Source organism: Pleurotus ostreatus, assembly GCF_014466165.1.
Source record: "Pleurotus ostreatus strain PC9 chromosome Unknown scaffold_5, whole genome shotgun sequence".
Classification (NCBI taxonomy): domain Eukaryota; kingdom Fungi; phylum Basidiomycota; class Agaricomycetes; order Agaricales; family Pleurotaceae; genus Pleurotus; species Pleurotus ostreatus.
In genome coordinates, this window is record NW_023503160.1 from 2850886 (window position 1) to 2874603 (window position 23718).

General features: G+C 50.2%; 7 protein-coding genes across 7 annotated transcripts; 3 read left to right on the forward strand and 4 right to left on the reverse strand.

Moving 5' to 3' along the window:
- Positions 1–478: 478 nt before the first annotated feature.
- PC9H_008065 (uncharacterized protein) lies at positions 479–2773 on the reverse strand (the record flags this gene model as incomplete). The annotated part of the gene is made up of 4 exons (XM_036777585.1): positions 479–1132; positions 1188–1355; positions 1432–2424; positions 2477–2773. 4 exons carry the CDS (start codon positions 2771–2773, stop codon positions 479–481), a joined length of 2112 nt encoding a protein of 703 aa, XP_036631205.1.
- Positions 2774–3527: 754 nt separating this feature from the next.
- On the forward strand, positions 3528–5944 carry PC9H_008066 (uncharacterized protein; the record flags this gene model as incomplete). The annotated part of the gene is made up of 6 exons (XM_036777586.1): positions 3528–3668; positions 3726–3874; positions 3930–4068; positions 4120–4200; positions 4258–4267; positions 4314–5944. 6 exons carry the CDS (start codon positions 3528–3530, stop codon positions 5942–5944), a joined length of 2151 nt encoding a protein of 716 aa, XP_036631206.1.
- A 291-nt stretch (positions 5945–6235) lies between these two features.
- Positions 6236–7566, forward strand: APAF1 (wD repeat domain; the record flags this gene model as incomplete). Its single annotated transcript, XM_036777587.1, has 2 exons — positions 6236–7489; positions 7516–7566. 2 exons carry the CDS (start codon positions 6236–6238, stop codon positions 7564–7566), a joined length of 1305 nt encoding a protein of 434 aa, XP_036631207.1.
- Positions 7567–14670: 7104 nt separating this feature from the next.
- On the forward strand, positions 14671–18921 carry PC9H_008068 (uncharacterized protein; the record flags this gene model as incomplete). Its single annotated transcript, XM_036777588.1, has 13 exons — positions 14671–15482; positions 16052–16198; positions 16253–16812; positions 16870–17028; positions 17140–17222; positions 17276–17644; positions 17700–17804; positions 17855–17923; positions 17986–18091; positions 18143–18293; positions 18347–18695; positions 18753–18810; positions 18863–18921. The coding sequence occupies 13 exons, from the start codon at positions 14671–14673 to the stop codon at positions 18919–18921; spliced, it is 3027 nt and encodes a 1008-aa protein (XP_036631208.1).
- An 880-nt stretch (positions 18922–19801) lies between these two features.
- PC9H_008069 (uncharacterized protein) lies at positions 19802–20679 on the reverse strand (the record flags this gene model as incomplete). Its single annotated transcript, XM_036777589.1, has 3 exons — positions 19802–20309; positions 20364–20554; positions 20611–20679. 3 exons carry the CDS (start codon positions 20677–20679, stop codon positions 19802–19804), a joined length of 768 nt encoding a protein of 255 aa, XP_036631209.1.
- A 500-nt stretch (positions 20680–21179) lies between these two features.
- Positions 21180–21524, reverse strand: PC9H_008070 (uncharacterized protein; the record flags this gene model as incomplete). The annotated part of the gene is made up of 1 exon (XM_036777590.1): positions 21180–21524. One exon carries the CDS (start codon positions 21522–21524, stop codon positions 21180–21182), a length of 345 nt encoding a protein of 114 aa, XP_036631210.1.
- A 1162-nt stretch (positions 21525–22686) lies between these two features.
- PC9H_008071 (uncharacterized protein) lies at positions 22687–23573 on the reverse strand (the record flags this gene model as incomplete). The annotated part of the gene is made up of 3 exons (XM_036777591.1): positions 22687–23215; positions 23256–23446; positions 23505–23573. 3 exons carry the CDS (start codon positions 23571–23573, stop codon positions 22687–22689), a joined length of 789 nt encoding a protein of 262 aa, XP_036631211.1.
- Between the last annotated feature and the right edge of the window lie 145 nt (positions 23574–23718).

Below are 23718 nucleotides of genomic sequence, written 5' to 3' on the forward strand. Positions count from 1 at the left end.
CAGAGGTGGGGCTGGTGCTCGGAGGCGCCAGTGGTTTCAAAGAGTCGAGCGCGATACTTCTTTGGCTCCTGGATACGAAGAGGTTCACACGATCTCAGTGCAACGTAGGTAAAGAGCCTTTAGGGGTCCCCTATTTCGCAAATGACTTGTGCGTTTGCAAATGTCTCGTTTTTACCGATTTGTTCTTCGCCATCCTCTCCTTCGCGTCGCCTCGTCGTGATCAGGTCGCCTTATCGTCGAAGTCTCCCTTCGTTGTGGTATGCATGGTACTATCCTAAGCAGCGATGATCTAGGAAGCGACACTCCCACTTCTACCAATTTCCATGCGGCACAGAAAGGACTTTTTGGGCTAGCCTAAACTACCGGCTGAGAAATATCTGAATCGTCCAACAAATCTATCAAAAAAGCCCGGGTATTCTATACAATTATAATTTATAGCCTCGTACAGAGTAGAGAAGGTAGTATGGTTGATTGGATCTTAAAGATGCGCTGCCTCAGAGCCATGACAAGTCTTTCGCCTCTTCTTTCTGGGAAATCCATCCTCATCTTCATTGTCAATGAGTTCGCGAAGTCGAGAGCGCTTCAAATCGGTCCATTCTGGTCGTTCTCTACGAGCGATGAAATCATATGTCTTGGTGCGTCTGATTTGGTCAATAGCATGGTCGCCCTCTGGCCACAACGAAGAATGTAGTGCCTGATCCCATGTCTTCTCCATATCCGCATGCGTAGCAGGGATATATTCTTCATCGTCATCAGGAGTCGGACCATTTATAGTAGGGTCGTAGCGGCCGTGCCATTGCCTGAGGATGGAGACAGCCCGAAAGATGAAGTCCGTGAGAGGTGGACAGCGAGTGAATACAAGTTCAGGGCGTGATCGCCGACCAATGTAGACGTTACTGGTGACAAGTGCCACTTTTGCGATGCCTCCTCGAGCAATACCGTCTGGGTGGGTGAAGCTGAACTTGTCGAATATATCTACCAGCACCCCCTGTATTGCCTTGGCGAGCGAGTGCGACATGTAGTGAAGCCCGTAATACAGGACAACCCAGAAGAATGACTCAAGGTCATCGCGTGCCGTATGTCGTTTGTGGGGATCTCGGAGGAGTCCGAAAGACATGAATTGCCATGTACCCTGACAAGCACTGCCTACGTCAGTCATGCTCGTCGCGGATAGATGTGGAGCTTACCGTTCTCTCAGAGACCTGATGTCCACCATCGTCCTCCGCTTCCTTACGCGCAAGGTCCCAATCATTCAAAAGTCCTTCGTTGTTGTCTAATATCAATATATTTCCCCCACTGACGTCGCCGTGCAGAATTCCGCACTTCTCGTAGGCTTGTTTGTGCCCTACAGGAGTCTATCAGTATTGTCAACAGTCTTTGGTGCTTAGTCGACTTGCCTTGGAATGCGTCATGGATAGCTTGGAGCATCACTTTCGAAGACGGGAATTGTTCAAGAGGTGAACCAACCTCAGCGACGACGAATCTGGAGTGAATCCTCTTGAGGATGCGTTTATGACCTATTCTCCAACTACTATCGTTGACCTCGTGTGTCTTCGTCTCTTGCCCAGGAAGGTCACCTCCGCATACCAACGTAGGGACATGCTTCACGCCCTTGTCGTTGAGTTCTTGCAGTGTCACCGTCTCGAGTCTTGAAGCGACATCTCGCCACTGCTCCTTGAGAAACATTGGCGTCGAAGAAACGACTCCATCGATGACTTCGACCCCAGGGTATCCGCGAGTTGCGCGCCCAAATGGTGATTCTGGGTCGGCTATCGCACCCCAAACGAGGAATTTACGCGTCCTGTGGCCCTTCGCGGAGGGTACGTCCATCTTGAATACCGGTTGGTCCGTTCTTGGTGCCCATCGTTCAAGATACTTCTTCGCTTCTCCAGCTTCAGTTTCGGGAGCTACTTGTACTGTGGGGTCGAATCCCTTTCCGGCTCGATCCAGTCGGCCGAAGAGTGAAAGGAAGTGTACAAGTGGGGTACAGTCTTCGATGTAGTTCACGCGCTGGCTAATGATAGCGCCTGCTCTGTCCCAGCGAATGAACCTTATGAACGGGTGGAAAACGTAGACCATATAGAGATGTGTCCGATGCTGGCGTCGGCAGATCTCTGTGGCGTGATTGGCGAGTCGGCCCCGGATGAGAGTGGAAGTCATTTCGGGGATTTCGTACGGTGCTTCACAGTCGTCATGGGGTTCCGAGCATTGCGCGGTATCGTCGACGATATCCCTAGCGTCGGGGGTCTTCTTGTCGTAGCCAAGTAACACGAGCTCCAGGACACTGGGACTTTCTTTTGAGACGACACCTTTCTCGTAATTGCTCGCGCCATGCCAAGTTTGTGTGGGGTAGATAGACGCGTCGACGAGTGAGTGGCCTGCAAACAACGTCGTATCACCGGCTCCGTCGAGCATTACTTTGACCTAAATAATGTTTATCAGATGACATAAGAGGGAATAAGACGTGTACGCCTACTATGATCTCGTGGAACTTTTTCTCACAAGATGTGCTCGAATCCGTATAGTACGTCTCCTGAGTATCAAGTTTTGTAGACAAGCCAGTTCCAAGTTGTGTGCGTGCACTCATGCCTGCGAAGAGTTCCTCCACCGGACATGGCCCGATCCAGTTTCCCTTCGTTTCGCGAGCCATGTCACGTATAGTTCCCTTCGCCTGAGCGAGGGTTTCTTCGAGCGACATTCGAGAGAGTATCTCTGGCGATTCTGGAGCGCTGCGTGTTGCTCGGAACGCTGTGTAGCGTGGTATTCCAGCCATTGTTGGGATACAAGCGACTGAAAAGATATTATTGGTGTATGCCAATGAAGTAGCGATAAAGCCTCACCTTCAAGGGGTAATGACTTCGCTTTGGAGAGTCAGAGTTCGGTGGAAGCGGTGCAATGAATTGTTTGAGAAAGGTGGCAAAACAATGAACATGAGTGGTCGAAACAAACAACGAACCTAGTAAACCTGAAAAGGCAATCTGCGAGAGGTCACGTGTATCATCGACAGACAATTCGTAACTCCGCGACTTAAGGCTGCCACCACAACAGACCCATCTTTTGGCCCATGGAATGCATAGACTTCGAACAAAGAGTGGAGAGGGAAAGGACAGCCCTTTTTCATTCTCTTCATCCTCGACCGACGACTCCAGTCTGGCTCCGCCGGCCCTTTTGTCGTACTCAGCACTACATCCATTATCCGCTGAAAACTGCTAGTGAGGACGCCAGCGAGGCGTTTATCGAACAGGTGCTCGCAGACGCAGACGTGCATATTCCTCAAGCAGTTTGGAAGGTGGATTATTTTGCTCTCGTTCCAGGAACCACAACCACGTCAATATCCCCCTCATGTTCAAGGCGTGCTTGATTTCCACTGATGTGTTGGATTGTCACATCAATGCACGACTCGGACACGAGGCCTCCAAGGTACTTTCAAGCAAAGCACCTTCGCCTTGATCTATCTCCCGCCCTTGCGCATACCCATTTCGAACCTGCTGCGCCAGTCTCAGTGCCTACATATCCAGCATCTCCAAATGGGAAAGCCAACTGTTGATGACCTTCTTGAGGCCTCCGTAACCATCCTTAGCGCCGGTGGAAAGGCAATAAGTGCTGCGGGCGTCCCCGGTGTTGGACAGGCCTGCGAGTTGCTGCTGGCCTTCATCCATGCCATTCAGGTGCGAATCATGGAAAGTCGGACTCACTTGTACCTAACAGTGCTGGATTACACTCAGAATATGAAGGGGAACAACGCCAAACGGCTGGAAATCTCAAATGAAATCGAAGCTCTCGCACGTATCGTAGCCGATATCGCGGAGAAGGCATCAAAGAATAAGAATATATATTCGCGCGCGTTGGAGGATAGGATGATGCAGCTTAATTCGTGAGTACATCTTACGTCTCATGCATCCAGCGATTCATGTGGATACCTGTACCAGGGAACTAGTGCAGTACGAGCAAGTGGCATCTCGGTTGGCAACCATGAGAGCTCCCGAAAGACTCTTGCGAAATGAAGCAATTTCCGGTGCATTGGCGGGCTTGGCCAACGGGGTGAAGATGTCTTGCGAACGAACTAATGTTGGGCTGTCAATTTCCACATTGTACTTTGATTGACTCGAGTTTTGCTAGACCCTGGCGCTCTCTCAAATTGAGCTCAACCAGGCTCATCAAGGACAGGTTCTCGACAATATTCACAACGGCTTCCTCAAGGTATGACCATATCCTTATCACGCACCCACCTGATTGCTCACCTTCCGAATTTTCAAGTCCTCTAAAGGTATCATTCTCGACATCGTTTCGCTCGGTCTAACTAATGTGAATAGCCGAAATTGATCCTTCCACTTCGTTACCCTTCGCAAATGCTGGTTTCGATTCTATCAACGTCGACAACAAATCCGAGGTGCTCCCCGGGACACGGGTTGCCATTATGGAACAGGTCGATAGGTGGGCGACCTCAACCTGCCAGGAGCGAGTATTCTGGCTCAGGGGAGCAGCTGGAACGGGCAAGTCAACCATAGCTAAATCAGTTGCGGCCAAGTTCAGCAAGGCGAAGCAACTCGGCGCTTCGTTCTTCTTCGTTCAAGACGTTCAGGATTTAGGGGATACGAGGCTGCTCATCACTACGATTGCTTGTCATCTGGCGCGCTTGGACGGACCAGTTGGTGCGGCAATCAAGGCTGCGGCTCGTCAACAACCCCCTGGGCTGAAGGGAGTCTGGTGGCAAGTCAATGAGCTGCTCCGCGAACCTATTAAGGACCTTAAACCGCAGCCAGAACCTATCGTCATTGTCATCGACGCACTGGACGAAGCTTCCGATCGTGACTCTGTTGTTACCAGCCTCCGGCTTCTTACCACGCAACTGATCACCCTACCAGTCAACATCAAACTGTTCGTAACTAGCCGCCCAGATCCTCGAATCGAATCGGTCCTCAGCGGCGCATCGCTGCTCGTTTTACACGACATCGAAAAGACCATATTGGATCACGATATCAAGCTGTACATCGAATATGCGTTCCGTGAGATTCAAGATTCGAAACAGGCGTTTCAATACACATCTGAGGATATTCAGTCGCTCGTCGAGCACTCTGGGGGGCTCTTCATCTATGTTTCAACGGCGATTAAGGTATTAAAAGACTCCATCGACCCTTCCAAAGCACTGCAGGGCCTCTTCACGCGTAAATCAGACCGCATGCTTGATGAGCTGTATCTACAAGTCCTCGAGAGAGCGTTTGGCGCTCATGACGTGAACAGCGACATCAGTGGGAACAGGGATGCATGGAACGAAAGGCTACGAATACTCGGTATTATTGTCCTGAGTCAAGACAGACACCCCTGCTCGACGTTGGCAGATCTTCTGGACAAAAGAACGCCAGCAATACGCGACGCTCTCAGCCACCTTGGTGCCGTCATCTTGGTGCCGCAAGATGACGACCTACCAGTTCGCATCCTCCACGCTTCATTCACCGACTTCATCGTAGACGCAACTCGGTGTACCAACCGCCAGTTCGCCATCAACACAACTGAGCTCCACTCATTTCTCGCTGAAGAATGCATCCATCATATGAACCGGCTTCTCGTAGAGAATCCATGCAACATCTCGGATCCCTACGCTCTCAATTCCGATGTTCCTGATCTAGACGAACGAATCAACCAATTCCTACCACGTCACCTCCAGTACGCATCACGCAGCTGGGCGTATCACCTATCTCTCTCGACCTATTCCACCTCGTTGAAGGAACAGCTACGTGTTTTCTGCAAGATCCATCTTTTGGAATGGCTGGAGGTCATGAGCCTTTTCGGGCGTGTGGACCTGGCAAGCGCGCATCTGGACAGAGCTTTCAAATGGATTAAGGCTAATGAAGCTTTACCCTCTGCCACCAAAACAAGGTTGTTCCTTAGGATGGAGGTCGGCTCGATAATATTACGATCATTGGGCTCAACTCTGATTACTTGACATATTCTGCAGTCACTATTTGGGCCGACAACTGAAGAGACATCAGATGAAGTCGCAATGCTTCTCTACGACGCGTATCGATTTACACATCACTTTGCCGATACTATCGTCGCTTCGGCCCGCCATATATATGTGTCGGCTCTACCCTTTGTTCCCTCGTGCCTTCTGTACGAAACATATCAGACAAGACTCTCGAGCGCGGCAGTCAAACTTCATCACAGTCGCGATCGCGTTTGGCCGCCTTACTTAAGAATCCTTACTGGGCATTCGGGCCGCGTCCTTGCCCTTGCCATGTCCAAAGATGGCGTCCACGTTGCTAGTAGTTCGGAAGATAACACTCTGCGGGTATGGGATTCGTCCATCGGCACTCTTCTCGCTCAGTATGAAACGGATGAATCACCTTGCTCCATTGCATTCTCAGCTAACGGATCGCGCATTATCGCATGCACATATAGGCATGTACACGTCTGGAACTGGCCAAGCGGTACCTCCTTGCAATGGCCCATTGATTCCCCAACGTCCGATGGATGGGGTAAAATCCCTATTGTAGCATTCAACACTGGTACCCGCTTCGTCGTCTGCCGCAATCGCGACATACAATGGTGGGACTCGGAGATCGGTCTTCAGCTGAAAACCACGACTCGACATTCAGATGAGCTGATCTCCGTTGCACTTTCACCCGATGACAGCAAAATAGTGACCGCATCTATGGACTTTACGATGCATCTCTCGGAGTCTTACACCGGCAAGCTCTTGAAGCTGTTCGGGGTCGGCCAAAAAGTGGCTGTCTCGTTTTCCCCAAACGGCCATCAACTATTCAGTGCATCGAGGAGTGCTGTACGCATTTGGGACGTCCAAACAGGTGCCATGCTTAGGAGAAGGGTATATCATCCTCAACAGGATCCTCTACTCTACGCGATAATATGGCGGACCCCGGCACCGATCAGTTTTACTCCTGATAGAACTCGGCTTGCGATTATACCAGGATACGGCCGTGTATTTGTCTTCGACACATCCTCCGGTGCCCGTACCTTTAACAGTGATATTGGTGGCGGGAGGTTTATGGCGGGCGAGATGAGAACAGTCGTCTTCTCCGTGGATGGCACTCGTGTCTTTGTTGGCTTATCAGATGGGACCATTCGTATCTGGGACTTGTCCGTGGATTATAAGCCTGACACAGCCACATCCAAACACGAATATCACTGTGACATTCAAGGTGTAGCATTCTCCCCCGATTGCACTCGTATCTGCACGCGGCTACAGTATGGAAGACACCTCTATGTCTGGGGTTTGTCCACTGGTCGCCTCTTGGCCAAACTCAAAGGTCACACCGACGGAGTCACATCTATGGACTTCTCGCCCGACAGCACTCAGATTGTTAGCATATCAGAAGACAAGACTATACGCATCTGGGACTCAGACAAGGGCCACCAAGTGAAGAAGTTGGATATGAGCAGATCTGCTGCGCCCTTCTGCTCTTCAATTACTTCTTTTGGAAATGACCTCCGTCGTCTTGACATTACTTTCTCGGAGGATGGCTTCCTTGTCTGCCTCTATCATTCCTTCCTCAGGTTCCATTGGGATACAAGGAGTGGCAAAGTCAAAGTCATTTCTTGGAGTGAGCAGCCTTTGGATCAAGCCGAATTAGCTGAATCAGGAGTACTGCTATATCATGATCGATATCAAACGTCGCGTGGCCGAGACCTGAAGGAAGAAAGCAGTTGGATTGTGCCAGTAAGTGACCCTTCGAGAAAGTTGCTTTGGATCCCTGCCTCCCTTCGGAACTTTTATACCTACGGGCCATTTGTTGTACTTACCGGGCAAGGAGAGTTTGCTATCCTTGATTTTTCGCATATAATCTGATTTAACTTGTTTGCCGCACTTGTTTTGTGTCTGCCTTAATGCACCGCTACAAGTTCCATGTCCACGCGTTGTCACCCTATGGAAGATCAAGCATTGAGCAGATTATGAGATATTATGCATCAATAACTTGCTTCCCATCGCCAGAAATGCGCGATAACGGCGCAGCGCCTGCCAGGACGAGCTCACCACAGTTCAGACTCTGCACTACGCTCGCGGGAGCCACCGTAACACACGGCCGACTATCTAATTCCCGCTCCTCTGCAATCCCGTACGTAACAAGTGATCCCTTCTATGCGCCCCATCACTCGCGAACAACCACAGAACGCTGGAAACGCCTCAAGAACCTGAAGAACCACAGAATGCCAGCCGGAATCGACACAAAATACAGACTGGCAGTGCTCTGTGATAATGGGTTAGTTCGGGTCGCAGCTACGAAGGCAGTCGGGCCTAGGGGGAGACGTGGCGAAACGACACATAACAAAGCGGAAACGGACGATGTGGAGGGGAACAGAGGCGATTGCGGGGAAGGGACACGAATTTTGGAATTACGAGCGGATCAAGTGCAGAAGGCGCAAAGGTATTGATCCTATTTTTATTGTGTTTTGTTCTATCACGCGTACTGAATGCCGGCGTGCATTTGCAGCCGTTCACGTCTTATATCAGGCCGTTACATGTGTACCTACAGACGCCAGTGCGCGCGTGGACGACGACGTCAACACATTCGAAGTACTGGGAAGCTGGAGGGATCGGTGAAACAAAACAACGAAACGAAAATGCAAAACCCCAGTGTGGGGGGAGCAGGAAGGAGGAAGGAGTGTGAACCATGACGCAGACGGGAATAGTGCGCGAACGGACGAACGGACAGGAGACGGACGAACGAACGAATGACATTGAGAATTGGGAACAAGGACCAACCACACAGTCAAAGCACGGGGAGGGGGCGCCTCCCGTTCGTTAATGTTGGGGTAAAGCAAACGCCCGGATTCTTACCTGCAGGAAACAAGGCGTCCTGTCCTAATGAGGAAGCGGGATCGTTCGTGTTGCGCCCTGCATGGACGACGGCGAAGGATATCCAGAGAAAGGCGAGATATCGGCCAGGGTGGCCAACCCATTGTAAAGTTTGTCGCGGTTGTTATTGAGGCAAAGACACCGCCGCGGCAGTGGGCGGCAGTGGGAGAAGCAGCGGCGGTGTAGTCGCACCCGATATCTTCACCCCACCCCACCGCGACGCGACGCCGAATCGATTTCCTGGGATTCCTGGGGGTCCTGGATCTGGGAGTATGCATGGTCATGGGTTCGTGCGCTCGTGGGTTCGCAGATTCGGCGCGGTGGTGTTTGGAATGGTGGTGTGGTGTGGTGGAACGGGGATCTGGGTCGAGGGGAGCAGGCAAACGAATGGACGAGCATACGAAAAAAGATGCGCGAGAGTGAGTGACCATAGTAATATTGTGGTCCACGACGAAGATTATTGGCTTTGAGCAAGATTACTGAGTGCGTAGAATTCAGGTTCATTCAAGTAACCATGCCGCAGATTCATGATGGAATCCGTCATAGTCTGCTCAATGTGATCCCTCGCGCGTACACGTCCTTTGAATATTGCAATGTTCGACGTTAGACGGAGGCATTCATACCCCATCCCCCACGGAACCCCTCGTCCCCTTCGAGCACGTATACCCTTAAGCACATCACAAAGTTTGCCGGCGCAGCAGTCAACTGGAAGTTAGCCCGCGCCTCGTCTCCTCTCTCTCTCTCTCTCACGCGGCGGCGCAAGGGCATCTCTGCCTGCTCACACTACAACAAAGTTCTCGAGTACCATGACCCATCCTTCAGGCCACGCGATCGTCAACTCCCGGGAGGCTCGCCTACGCCCATTCGCAATCGCGTACGACAGCAGATACACACTTGGGTACTTGCACTACAACCCCTGAAAAGTCCGGCTATGTATAAAACGTCTATGAAATCCCCGTGTTGCGAAATGGAGCCTACGCCCCAATTTGCAAAGCAGCACTCCGAACAGCCTGAGAGAGTGTGATTAGTGTGGGGATGGCCTACAATAGTTGCCAACATCCCTTATGCAGTGCAAGATGCAACAAAACAAGGTATGAAGCACCAAAGTTCAGAAAGTTGCAATTGGGGATTCTGAACATGACCCAAATACATGTGGCCCAAGTGTTGAGTATGCCCCAGTCTTCAACGGTCTCGTACATGCTGTGCTCCTAGCATCGGCCCTCAAGCCCAAGTCAAACAACTCACGAGTCGTTTATCGTATGGGGCTTTCACACGGTCTCTGAACCTGAACGTTGAACCGCGACGGTCACTATGAATTTACCACCGTCGAGATATGTCGGCTGGGCCATTTTTCACACAGAGGGGTCAGTTTCGCGACAACCACAAGGGGCCCCTTTATCGGATGGCCCTACTTGAAGACAACGATGTTCTGTATTTCTTGTATCAGGCGAGTCTTTTCGGGCAGGAAATGGTGGTATATATTATTTGCTGACCCTTCTTCAGGCTTTGAACCCAGCTCAACGGTTGACATTGACGTCTGTGCAACTCCCACCCATTTCCGTACCAACATGCAGGATCACCGGGTTGCATCGTTCCGAAACCAGATAACAAGTTGCGACGGGCACTGTATCTTCACCGGTCTGCGAGGAGAAGCCCGCCACATAATTTCATTCGCCCGAGGCTCAACGGTAAGCACTTGAGCGATGGCTTGTATGCAGCATATTCTGACACTATCAATAGTGGCTCAAAATCGTTTCCCGAGCTCGTGGGATAGCATTGAATGACATCAACACGGATTCCTATGCCAGGCTGGCTGGCTTTTGGACATGAGCGAGATTGCAGTTCTTGTTGTACGTCCACCTTTATATTCCCCGCCTTGCTTAGATCTTAGTTCTCTTCAAGACCCCAAACCAAATACTGCGCCCTGAAGATGTTCCTCAAAGTAATCTCCCTTTCGATGATTTCGACACTCGGCCCCCTGCTGAGACTACTTACCAACTTCAGAGGTTGAATGAAAGTCAGCGACCCCGCAGATTCCCGTTTCCTGTTGATGCACGCTACGAACAATAAAGTTGGGTCGTTGCTCGATTACTCGGAAGATACTCTCCCACACCCCTTTCTTCTTGAATACATGTATGGATTAGCCATCGTTGGGACCTTTGGTTCGAAAAGGACATGGTGAAACGCCCCCAAGGCCATCCAAGCAGAAAACTGGTGCCGAATACGATTCCCCCCTTTCCCCGCACGCCCCTCGCAAGTCTGAGTCATCATCCGCTTCCACGAATCTTCCATCCACACCATGTGAAGCTAAGCAACCGAACGACCTTCCAGACTATATCTACCAGGTCATGCAAATACAGCTTGCACAGCAGGATGAGAGGGAGCAGAAGGAGAAGTCCATAGACATCAAGCGCTGGTTGGAGCATTGTAGTGCTCCTAGCGAGATGGAGGAGTTATAGATACAAGAACCGCCCTTCAAGTTTGGCCTCAAACTTCTGCCCAAACTCCCCCGACTCCCCATACATCACATCTCCATCTTCCACTTCATTGGCCTGGCCAACCTCAAGCTACATTAGTCCGTCAAATCCGGTCTGGTCACAGGCCGGCTCCATGTCAATCAACTCAGAAATGTCTGTTTGTTGCGTCTCGACGGCGGCTCTGCTCCAGCGTCACGGTGTATGGTAAGCCACTACAATATTGTGACTACTTACTAGATGAAGGGATCGGTCATAAGAAGCCCCCTGGTAACGGACAGAGTAACATCTTTTTTCTAGATTTTGGTTTCCGTCGGGCCTTTGGTATATTTTGACTTGCGGTATTGGTTGATTGTATATTGCACTGAAATTTGCCAAAAAAATCAGGAATTTGGTGACTCCTTGTGAGGAACGCAGCCTGCATTGGCTCCGAGTCCGAGTCACCCCATGTAGAACGCGAACAATCAGTGTATTAGCTTCGGGCACATCAAGATGTAGGCAACTTTCTGATACTGTATTTACAGAAAACATGTATTGTGATCTCTACCGCTAGAACAATGGGCACTCGTTGGTGAAAAGATCAGGGATGAAACCATTGGAAGGGAATAGGGTCACTAATACCGAAGTTTAGAGGGATGTATATGAGAAACCATTGTACATCAAAAGTACGGAAACTGACGAATTCCATCAAAAAATGGACTTACGTGGACTTTATACTGACTTGGGCAAAATACTGAGATTGAGCAGCGACGCTTGGTCGATGACCACGTGGCCGACGACTTCGCACTGGATGGAGTGTTATACGCGCGCACCATTTTGAGCATTCATTTACTATAAATTACCCAATACCCATGGTCAAGAGAGACCTCTACTCCAAGTACGTTCTCGACGATGCCAAATACACCAGTGAATTGCCCAAGAGATCCGACAGAAATTTCGCAGCAAACAATGAGATGGCAAGGCTTCACACACTACGCGTGAACTTGGTGATGGTTCCTCCCTTGCGTATGTTCCGCCTGCTCTATACGCGTAATCGCTAATTTCCACCGTCGAAGCTGAAGCCCGAGGTCGATTGCTAGGCACCGATCACCTCGCGTAAAACCCACAACTTCCTGAAGCCGACCTTCACCCCAAAGTTCATCGTACCTGGCATCCAAAATAGAAACTGTGCATCATACCGATTCATACATATCATACATCGACACGAGGAGAAAGCGAGGCGATGAAGGCGATATCATTGTGGATCAGTGTGTGTCCTATGTTGCGGTTGCGGGGCCGGTCAGATCATAGATACGTAGATGGCAGCCTACCAACAACTATAGGGTAGTTTCCGTGGATTGGGTTGACCCGCAGGCATCAACGGGCCTGAGGCCTGATCACCGACCGAACTCATGAGTGGTTCTTGGGTAATGGGGTGATGAATAGACGGTATTGCGTGCCTGGCAGTGCGTACCGATTATCCAGACCATGAACCAATGAAGTTTGGAGCCGGGAGTTAAGGCGATGTTTAGTTGTCGACTTAGGATATTGGAGCGAACGCTGATGCCTACCCAGTGACTTAACAGCTTGGAGCTACATATAGGTGCGTACGTGAGCATACGATTGTACTGGGATACCGACAGGCACGGTACAAGGATTGACTCACTCATTTAAGGTCGACTACAGCATCAAGTAGTAATAGGGAAGCTGAAGTCTTGACGGCTATTGAGTGTTCAAATACCTGTCGGACAGCTGGGAATGGGAGGATAGGGCCACAGCATCGCGAAACAGCTTGAGGACGAAGTGCCGTGGGTACAGTAGGCGTACTGGTATTTGGAGTAGGCAATAAATAGACCACCTACGCGAGTTTGTTCCTGAATACAAGGATGGGGATTAGACGTGATGTTGGCATGATGCGGCGCTGGCCAGCCGCCGAGGCCCAAGGGGAATGAATCATCTGACCGAGAAGGCAAAGCAGAGGTGCTGTGTACACGGACGGCGATCAGACAGGATTCTGGGGGAACCACTTAGATTTCGGATGGATATGGACGCAAAGGAGTGACACGATATTTTGCTAACTCGGACAAGGCGCGCATTCGTTACGTTCCCGAACAGCACGCCGCCCTGTGTCTCGGTGACTGTATTCTGTACCTCTTTTTGTGCGCCTGGCCTTCATCATTCATCAGCCTCCCTCTCGTCAATAATAGGGAACCGAAATCATGGAAGGGAGACGACCGGTGAAGCCTAGATTTGTGGTGAATAAATGTCCGTTTAAAACTTGAACGGAGACGGAAGCAAACGAAGCACCCTGGTTCAGCCCCGGCTCGGGTAATCCGTCGAGTCGTGGCGTCCGCAGCTCCTTCTTGCCTCCCAAATCTCATGAATTACTTCCTCTGTACTCACCCTCTACTTCGCCGAATGATCTGAAACCGATGATATGGTACGATGATAACTCACAAATGTGTTTGGCGCTAGACGTCAGGGAGTGGCGGTGCCCATGTGTTTGAGACGACGTGATATCATTGTGTCGGTGTCTGGAGCTGTGCGTGAGCTATGTTACGGTCTGCATTCTGCACTATGGAAATTGTATCATCTTTGTTAAACTCGAGAGAGCGAACGTGGATCTAATGCAATAAATAGGTATCGTAACGATACCAAGCTTCGGCACCAAGACGGATATGAACGTGCCTGTGGCCACGGGTCATTGGGCATTGCGGCGGCTCAGGCATGCTCAAGCCAAGGGTCTCTGATTGAACTGATTGAGACCGTTTGTCGAATCGCTCGAGTATTGCAAAACTCACAGAAGATGATTCTCAGAGATTTCGGATGTTCATGGACTCTGTGGACGCTCGGCTCGGTAAAGCACATTGTCGATCAGGACAGTTCGGGTCGCATCCCCGTGCACGGAGATACCCACCCTATTGCCCGCAAGCGTTGCGCTGCAAAGCTGAGGTCTGCAAAGTCCAAGCCTCCAGAGGACGAGACAGGCCGGAATTCGGTGCTTGGTGACAGGATAAATGCAGGCTGGGAGAGGAAGATTCCGTCTGACATGCTAAGTTGCTGGGAAAAGACAGAAAAATAAATAAATAAATGATGACCAGGCACATAATCAGTGCCTGAAGTGGCAGATAAGTGTTTGGCGGTTGTCGCCTCCCCAATTCACTCCTCTGGCGCATCCATCCATCATCTCCTTCCTCCCCTCCGTCGTCGTCGTCCCCCACGACGACCTCAACGCTCTCTTTCCTTTTCTTTCAAGCGACACATTTCCTTGGACTCTTTCTACCGAACATCCTTCTACTCTAGACGACCGCTAGCGAGCCAGCCATGCCAGCTGGGCCAACAACGGCAGACTCACAGAGGCCGTACACTGCGGCTGGTGGTCGCCCATCGACCTCCGCAGGGATGTTTGATCACGATCCACAGTACACCTACTCGCAAGAGTACACTCTCGAGGAGGAGGACGAGAGTGAGGATGAGGACGTCTTTGCTTTTCTCCCACCCTCAACCGCGGACGGTCAGAACAACCCACAGCAGGAATTCCGTTCCCAGCAGCCAACATACGATAGCGAAGTTGCTCCTGGATATCAAGCGCAGCCCCAGCCGCCAACAGCACCGACCCCGAGCGAACATGCCGCCGCGACAACGGCCCCAGCTTATCCCTCACCTACGTTTGATCCATACGCACGCTATCCCGCCGACACAGTGGCTTCTTCGACTGCCCTCGTCGGCTTCCCACCCTCCGGTCCTTCTTCGCCTTTACCACAAGGATTGTCTCAAACGCCGAGCACCAATAATCCATACATGACCACCTTACTCACCCGAACCCCCAGTACAACTTCACATCGCTCAATACATAATCGTAACACAGGGCCTTATACGCAGCCTTACACCTATGGCACCAGCGACCCCCCGCCATCCACCGATAGCGACGCGAACGACGACCCGTACAGAATGCGGAAAATCAGTTCCAACAAAGAGCACGCAATTCCGACTACAGCGACGACGATGAGCCACCCTGGTACTGCTACAACAAATGCATCATCCCGTGAAGTACGCGTTTCCCTGCCTTCCGGTCATGGTCAGCACGAAAAGGATCTGGAAGCAGTGAGGGAGACGCCGAAGCGTATGACGACTGGCTCTACGGACGCCGACTCGCTGAGCTTGGGGCCCAGCTTGATTGAGGACTATGACGAGAGTAGAGAAGGATCCATCAAGTGAGTTCCTTTTATCTCCACCTTTTTTCTCCCAAGACTTCGACCCTTGCATCCAACTTCTGCGCTCTTCCTTCTTGCACCCGCGAGAGGTCTTCTGCGGGAGTCGCGAAGTTCGAGTGAGTGATATGGATATGACCAATATCCCGGACGTGTCATTATGAACAAGCGACGGCATATTTGACCAACTTGCCCGTTCTCTGGGCTTCCCTCCATGTGCCATGGCCCTCGGACCAACTTGATTCGGGCTTTGTATACGAACGCCCTTCATGATCAAGCCTTTCGGTGAATTCCTTGGTTGGAGTGAAGTATCTTTGGCGTCTTCGTGTACCCAGAGCTTTGGCTTTGGCTTTAGCTTCACTCGTTAGGCTTACGAGGGCCGTATGTGAACCTCCGAAGGATGATTCCCTCTTCCTGGCGTTTCTCTCTTATTGGCCTTGCCTGCGGCCTATTTTCGAGGTCGCCGCTTTCACTCCCTCTTCTATGCGTTCATCCAGAGTTGATCCCGTTACTGACCAGTATCCCCTTCCCACTCTTTCTCATTTTCCTACATATCCTTGCGATGCATCTAGGATGGAGTTCGACTTCGATGCTATCGAGGAAGAGGATAGCCCTTACCCCGAGGTTAGGGCCTCCGTGTCAAACATCGACGATCCCGATATGCCAGCGATGACAATTCGAATGTGGTTTGTCGGGTTGTTCTTGTGTATGATTAGCAGGTACGCATCTTCCAGTTTAGTTAGCTGTGCAATTTTCGATTGATCGCGCTGCAGTGCGATGAATGTTTTCTTCAATTTCCGTTCCCCCGCTCCAACGGTTGTACCACTGGCACTACTCTTGGTCGCATATCCTTTTGGAAAACTTCTGGCCTTCTCCCTCCCTATCACGACTTACCGGCTCCCACTCCCCCCACTCCCTGCATTCTTGTTTCGATCGTCGCCATCGCCTCCTACATCAATCGAGTTCTCGCTGAATCCTGGCCCGTGGAATATCAAAGAGCACGTTCTTGTCTATATCATGGCCAATGTCGCGGTCGGTTCGCCCTACGCTCTCAATGCTATAGTTGTCTCCGAAGTGTTTTACGAAATCGAATTGGGCTTCTGGTTTAATTTGGTGTTGGTTCTTGCAACGCAACTCACGGGTTTCGGGCTGGCCGGTCTTTGTCGGAGATTCTTGGTCTGGCCTGCTAGCATGGTCTGGCCGCAGAATTTGGTTGCCTGCGCACTTCTCAACACGCTACATGCTGAAGACGACGAAGGGACCGGAGGCATTTCAAGATATAAATTCTTCATGTTAGTTACTGGGGGTACATTCGTGTATTTCTTTCTCCCTGGTAAGCCCATTTTCTCTGACTGCACCGTCCCCTGCTGGTTCTGACACCTCTGGAAAGGTTTCCTGTTCCAAGCCCTCTCCATCTTCTCATACATTTGCTGGGCAGCACCGAATAACGTCCCGGTGAACCAATTATTCGGCGTGCACTCCGGCTTGGGAATGGGAGTCTTGACATTTGATTGGACGCAGATAAGTTGGATTGGGAGTCCGCTGATGGGTACGTTCACATTCTTATCTCATATGTTTTCCCGCTGTCTTCCTTTCTCCCTTCCTGTCCACCTGTCAGTTATCTTCCCTGCGGGACGCTGATATTATTTGTTATTTTTAGTACCGTGGTGGGCTGAAGTCCATATTTTCTTCGGATTTGTGCTGTTCTATTGGATTTTGACACCAATCTTGTACTACACGAACGTGAGCCCTCTTCATTTAACCAAATGCACTATCGTCTGACATCATCCTGATAGACATGGTATCTCGCCCATTTCCCCATGTCTGCCAACGAGCCGTACGATCGTTTCGGCAAGTCTTACAATGTCAGCAAAGTGTTGAAGCACGATGACACCTTCGACCTCGAGGCATACAACAATTACTCGCCATTATATCTTCCGGCTACCTACGCCATGACGTACCTTTTGGCCTTCGCGCTGAGCACATGTGTGATCGTGCACACTGCGCTGTATCACGGGAAGAGCTTATGGAACGGCGTGAAGAAGATGAGGTTGGAGCAAGATGACATCCACGCGAAGTTGATGAGGAACTACCCCGAAGTGCCAGATTGGTGGTATGCGAGTGCATTTATCTTGTTCTTCTGCTTGGCCGTGGTCGCAGTTGAGGTGGGTCTTTGCTATCATATCTTCTTTGGGAGACGATATCGACGCAAGGTTGTAGGTTTGGGATACCTCAGTCCCAGTTTGGGCCTTGCTATTGGCAGTCCTCCTTCCTGTCGTCTACATCTTGCCTTCTGGGTTCATCTACGCCATGACAGGTCAACCAGTAAGTATTCAAATTGTTGGTTGTCAACTAACGCTCACCGATCGTCATAGATTTCCCTGAATATCCTTGCTCAAATCATTCCGGGCTCGCTGCTACCGGGTAATCCTCTTGCGAACATGGTCAGTCGCCGAGTTCAACCTTCTCGTCACTCGGAATCTAACTACCGCCGACTCTTGATAAGGTGTTCAAAGCGTATTCCGTACAAACTTTGACTGCTGGTACTTCCTTTGTGCAAGATCTCAAGCTCGGCCATTACGTGAAAGTCCCACCGCGCGCAACCTTCCTGGGTATGATTCAAGGCGGACTTCAATGACGTTTTAGCTAACTTCTAAGTGTAGTTCAATCTGTTGCAACGATCTTGGCTGCGTTCATCCAAGTCGGTGTCAAGCACTGGATTTTCACCAACATCGAAGGAATATGTACACCCACTCAACCAAGCTCGCTTACTTGCCCTCACAATCAAGTCTTTTTCACCGCTTCGGCTGTTTGGTACGATCCATCCCTTCCTTTTTCTGTTGGGCATTATCTGAATCGTTTCTCAGGGGCCTCATTGGGCCAAGTCGACAATTTGGGTCTGGATCAATTTACCACCCACATCTCTATGCTATAGCCATCGGCGCGGTTTTGCCTGTACCGTTCTGGCTATGGCAGCGCCGATATCCCGAATCTTGGGTTAAATATGTCAGCACACCGGTCATTCTGAACGGTGTCGGCGCGATCCCTCCCGCGACCGGTATCAACTACTCTTCTTGGTTCCTCGTTGGCTTCATCTTCCAATATCTGATCCGGAAGAGAAATTTCGCCTGGTGGAGCAAGTTCAACTACGTGACTAGCGCTGCTCTTGACAGTGGCACAGTCGTCGCGCTCATGTTGATTTTCTTCACGTTACAGGTGAGTTTCTCATGATATTCCCCAGTTTGCTGTCTGTTGAAAATATTGCCGTCGTAGTTCCCAAGGAATGGCACGATACAAGTTGATTGGTGGGGTAACACTGTCTTCCTAGATAGTACGTATCTCTCAAATTTTATGCTCGGATGCGTTGCTCATAACTTTGGCAGCCGCGGATTTCAGGCGTGAAGCACTGCGACCAATTCCTATAGATGGCATTCGGCCATGATTGATTCATAATATTTGAAAATCTATACTATTCCTAGCCCTTCGCACTCATGGGGTGATGATGGCGAATGGATGGGCTTGGTTCCCTTCGTACCAGAATGTATACGTCAACTTCTCTTCACCCTCTACATGTTACGCAACAAGACTAAATCCACACATTACGTTTCCCTCTGCGGCCGCTCAAGCTTCGCAACCTCTGTAATGCACCTCCTCCATCGCATCACTTCCTCCCTCCTACCATTCTCGAGCTCTCTCATGTAACGGTCACGACTCGTCGGCTTTAAATATCCGCGCCAATTGTCGCCCCAAAGATAGTCAGTAAAACACTCAGATTTATGGTTCGGGTTATATTGTATAGGCTCTTGATCTCTTTTACTGGCCCAGGCATTGGGTTGTACTCTCGGCTGCTTCACAAGCACGCCGCCTTCAAGTCGATATTGGGTTAATTTCTCCTTCGATATACCTTGGATTCCAAGCATTTCAGTCATTCATTTTACGGTTTTCTTATTACCCACTTTACACTAATATTCTCGATGGATGACTTGTATTCTTTTCAACCCCCTCGGACCGTTTGAACACGAGAGTAGAACGAAACCCCTTTTGTTGATACGCGTAGTAAGGCTAGTGTAGAATGCAATACTAAAATTGCCAAGTCCAGTTTTTGCTTGTCTGAATCCCCTGCAGCATTAATTTTTCGCCCTCAAAAACCATAAGTAACACTCTGAGCTCAGAGCGACTGCTTATTGGGTAATGTTTGTAACCCCTATTGCTCATCCCTTTCAGAAAGCGAAAGGGACCCTTGGCCGGTAGCTGCGCGGAGGCTGTCATGGGAGTAATACTAGTAATAGGAAGAGAACCAAAGGTATATAGATGTATAGCTCCTACTCATGATTGAAACATCTCTCGTCTATCACTATTTCATCCACCTCAACTTGGAAGCTCGTGCGGATCATCCCCTCGTCAACCATCGTCTTCTTAGGGTGGTCCGTTGCAGAACCACAGTAGTCGCACCTGATATGGCCGTAATTACAACTCGGGCATGTCCCATCCGGCGTAGTACTTGTGCCGAAGGCCTCCTTGCGTTCTCGCAATGTCGCGATTCGCACAAGTCGGTGTATGCCTCCATTCAAGCTCACGCCGTGAAAGACATCATTCACGTCGCCTTCATCCAACGGAGATTCGCGTGTGGCAAAGCCAAGGTATCCTTTGATCAACCAGTTGCTCACTCTATAGTCGCGCCCATACCGAACCATCTCTCCGTGAGAAAGGTTCAGAGTATTCATCGTCTCGATGGCATAACTTCGAACGTCTAAGAGTCTCCACTTCGTCGATAGCTTCAAAACTGATTCCCAGACCTCCGTCGACGCGATGGCCTTGGGTTTGAAGCTACTAGAGGCGAGCGAGGTCTTATTCAAGATTGCATCATTATTGGTTGGTGCTTACAGAGGACACAGCACTTCGAGTAGCCGTTCAAAATCGCGCTTGGAAGTATCAGGCAATATGATGGGATGTTCATCGCTTGTCCCTTCTACGGGACCATCGCCCGTGGGCAATGAGCGAGATGCAAGTGTCTTGAATGGTTCGGTATCGAAAGTGATGCACCGTATCGGAATTTTGAACAGCTCATCCTCAACCTAGAACAAAAAGTAAGGGGAAGACGTGGCTTTCGCAACAGCCCGACATGACGCACTTTGAACGTAATGCACTCGAGGTAGAAGTTGCTGTTTCGGCGGGATGGTAGAGCAGCTTCGTCAGACATCGTGGACTGCGTTACTACAGATTGCAAGGACCCATCGGACCTCGTCATGTGCTTTAAATATTGGCGCGAGAGAAATGAATTAAACGTATCAGCCTTGATGCTTGCGCGAGGCTATAAGAAGGGTGTTCGACTACAACGGCCGCAGGATCGATTATATCAGTTGGCCCACAGCTAGAACTCGATTCTATTGTGACGAGGTAAGCAATCAACATGCTGCCAACATGTGGCAGAAAAGATCATATCCGATGCGCGGTTCTGTTGTTATCGGTCCAGATGGGTGCTGAGAAAGTGGCCCGCAGTCCAAGTAGCAGAAGTCCCTTCTGAACTCACGCATTTCCATAAGCAACCGCCTTCTCTTCTAAAATTGGCATAAGATGGTACAGCGCACTACAGCCGACGTAACCACACATTAACCATGCCACCGTCATTGCTTGTGCTAAGTGGATTCTTTTTTGTGAGTACGAAAAGGGAATCCGTTGAAAGAAATCGAGAGTACATACCTATTTCTTCTTCCTCTTCCTTTTCAAACCTTTCATATTGCTGGATGTGGTGAGAGTGTCCTCGGAAGGGATTTCAGCCTCGTTTGCATCCGAAGCAGTTATAACCTTGTCCGCAAGAAGGAGCGGCGTGGTCAGATACTCCTTGAACTCTTGTTGAATCCTATCGTCGGAGTTGTAGGTGACGGCGCCTCTCACGGCCTGCGGTGGGAGGTAGGACCCAGAACCACCTGCATGGCTGGAGTGACAGACTTCACGGATGGCGGCAACTCCCAGCGCGCACTCGATGCCGATGTGCAATAAGTCAGCCATGGAAATCGGCTCCGCACGCTGAATGAGCTTGTTCATTGCAGGGACAAACCAGACTTCAACGTCGAAGCCAATGGCCAGCCCCAACCATCAGGCAGGATCGGCAACGAGCTCAGGAATATTCCTGATAGCATTCGTTCGGGTGTCTTCCATCTCCCATAACGTCGAGAGCTTCAATACGGCCAACCACTGATCTAACGTCAATAGAACCGGCGTGCTAATACCTCTACTCACGAAGAATCAGCATTCACCAAAAGTGTATATGAAGGTGAATTGCGTACTTGGGATAAAGGTACTTCAGCAAGTTGCAAAAATCGACTCGATCGATATCATCAAGTCTCAGCGGCTGCTCGTCGGTGAGCCTGTCAGGAGTTGCATCGCCAGATGGAAAACCAAACATTAAACGAAATATGACCGATTCAGACTCGATTTTGTGTCGAGGGACGCTAAATAATTCATTTCCGACCTAGTTTGAGTGATTGGTCAGTTTCATCCATGGCTTCATAAAGAATAAAACACGCTCACCAGAAAAATGATAGGTTGAAGTAGTAATCAGCGTTATGATGATAGACCACTTTGGGGACGTCACGGTGGACGTCCCAACGGGCTCCGACTGCTTTGAGGGCTCTGCAACTATGGAAACTTCAAGCGACGGCGGGTAGGATGGTAGTTCCATAGGAATTGACACAGGGAACTTTGGTCAATCGTCGCCTTTTAAGTCGCAGGATACAGTAAAAATAGTCAGAGGGGTAAGGCTCGCCAAGTGACAAATGAAAGGCATCGAGGGTTCCTTCCTTCGTTTTAAGCATCAGACGGTGGATCAGGATGCAGATGAGACATGTAGGCCGGCTTGTTTAATGCTGGAAGAAGTCGAAGTCGGCGACTCGGCCTGAAACAGTGCGCCGTTGGGTGGGAAAGACAAGGAGAATTCGACAGACCACTACCTTGTCCTAGAGACTGTGTTTGAATCACCTATTCCGAGGGTTTATGAGTGGCCTGCGGCATAGCGAATTTCGCTGAGACAAGTATGAGTTTACACCTTGGGCTGCACGAACACTTGCGACACCGAATCGTCTTGAGATGTCGAAGCAGATAGATCATATAGAGCCGACCCAGTCTAAGCGCGAGAGTCGCAAAAGTTCAAAGCACTTCATGAATGCGACATAATCGACATTAACGATGGGCGTATATACGCACCCCCCTACTCGCGATTAAAACATTTCTCGTCCGCCACTATTTCAGCGACCTCGACTTTGAAGTTCATACGGACCGTCCCCTCATCGACCACCGTTTTGACAGGGGAGTTTCGCGAAGAATAGCGGGAACAGTTCATGCACCGCACTTCGCCGAATACACAGACTGGACAATTCCAACCCCTTGTATTGGAAAGCTTGTTTTTCTCGTGCAAACCCACAACTCGCATGAGTTGGCGCACGCCCTCATCTAGACTCAAACCCTGCATGATATCTTTGGCATCGCATTCGGATAACGGAGCTTCTTGTATCGCGAAACCTAGGCACCCTTTGATCACCCAGTTGCTGACTTTGTAGTCGCGCCCATACCGAAGCATATTCTGATGGGAAAGGCCTAATTGGTTCATCGTCTCGATGGCGTAACTTCGAACATCCAAGAGTCTCCACTTTGTCGATAGCTTCAACACCGAGTGCCAAATCTCCACAGACGTGATAGGCTTGGGTTTGAAGCTTCTGTACGCGAGAACGCCGGTAAACCTATAGTGCATGAGGATAGTACCGTCGCTAGAACACTCACAGAGGACACAACACTTCAAGTAATCGTTGAAAATCTACCTTGGAAGTATCGGATAATGCAATCGGAGATTCATCGCTCATCCCTTCTACAGGACCATCGCCTGAGGGCAAGGAACGAGAGGCAAGTGTTTTGAATGGTTCGGTATCGAAAGTGATGCATCGGATAGGAATTTTGAATAGTTCGTCTTCGACCTAGATAGACCAATGTCAGTACATTGCTCATCGTGGTCTGATGTGACCTTGGGCAGACCTGAAAGGTGATCCAGTCGAGGTAGAATTCACTGTTGTGGCGTAATTGTGGAGGAGCTTCGCCAGACATCGTGGATTGCACTATAATCAATCGTGAAGACCCATCGGACGTCGTGTGCTTTAAGTATTCGATACACTTGAGCATATCGGCCTTGATTCTTGCACGAGGCTCTAAGAAGGCTGATTCTAGATTACAGCGGCCGCGGTACTGGGAT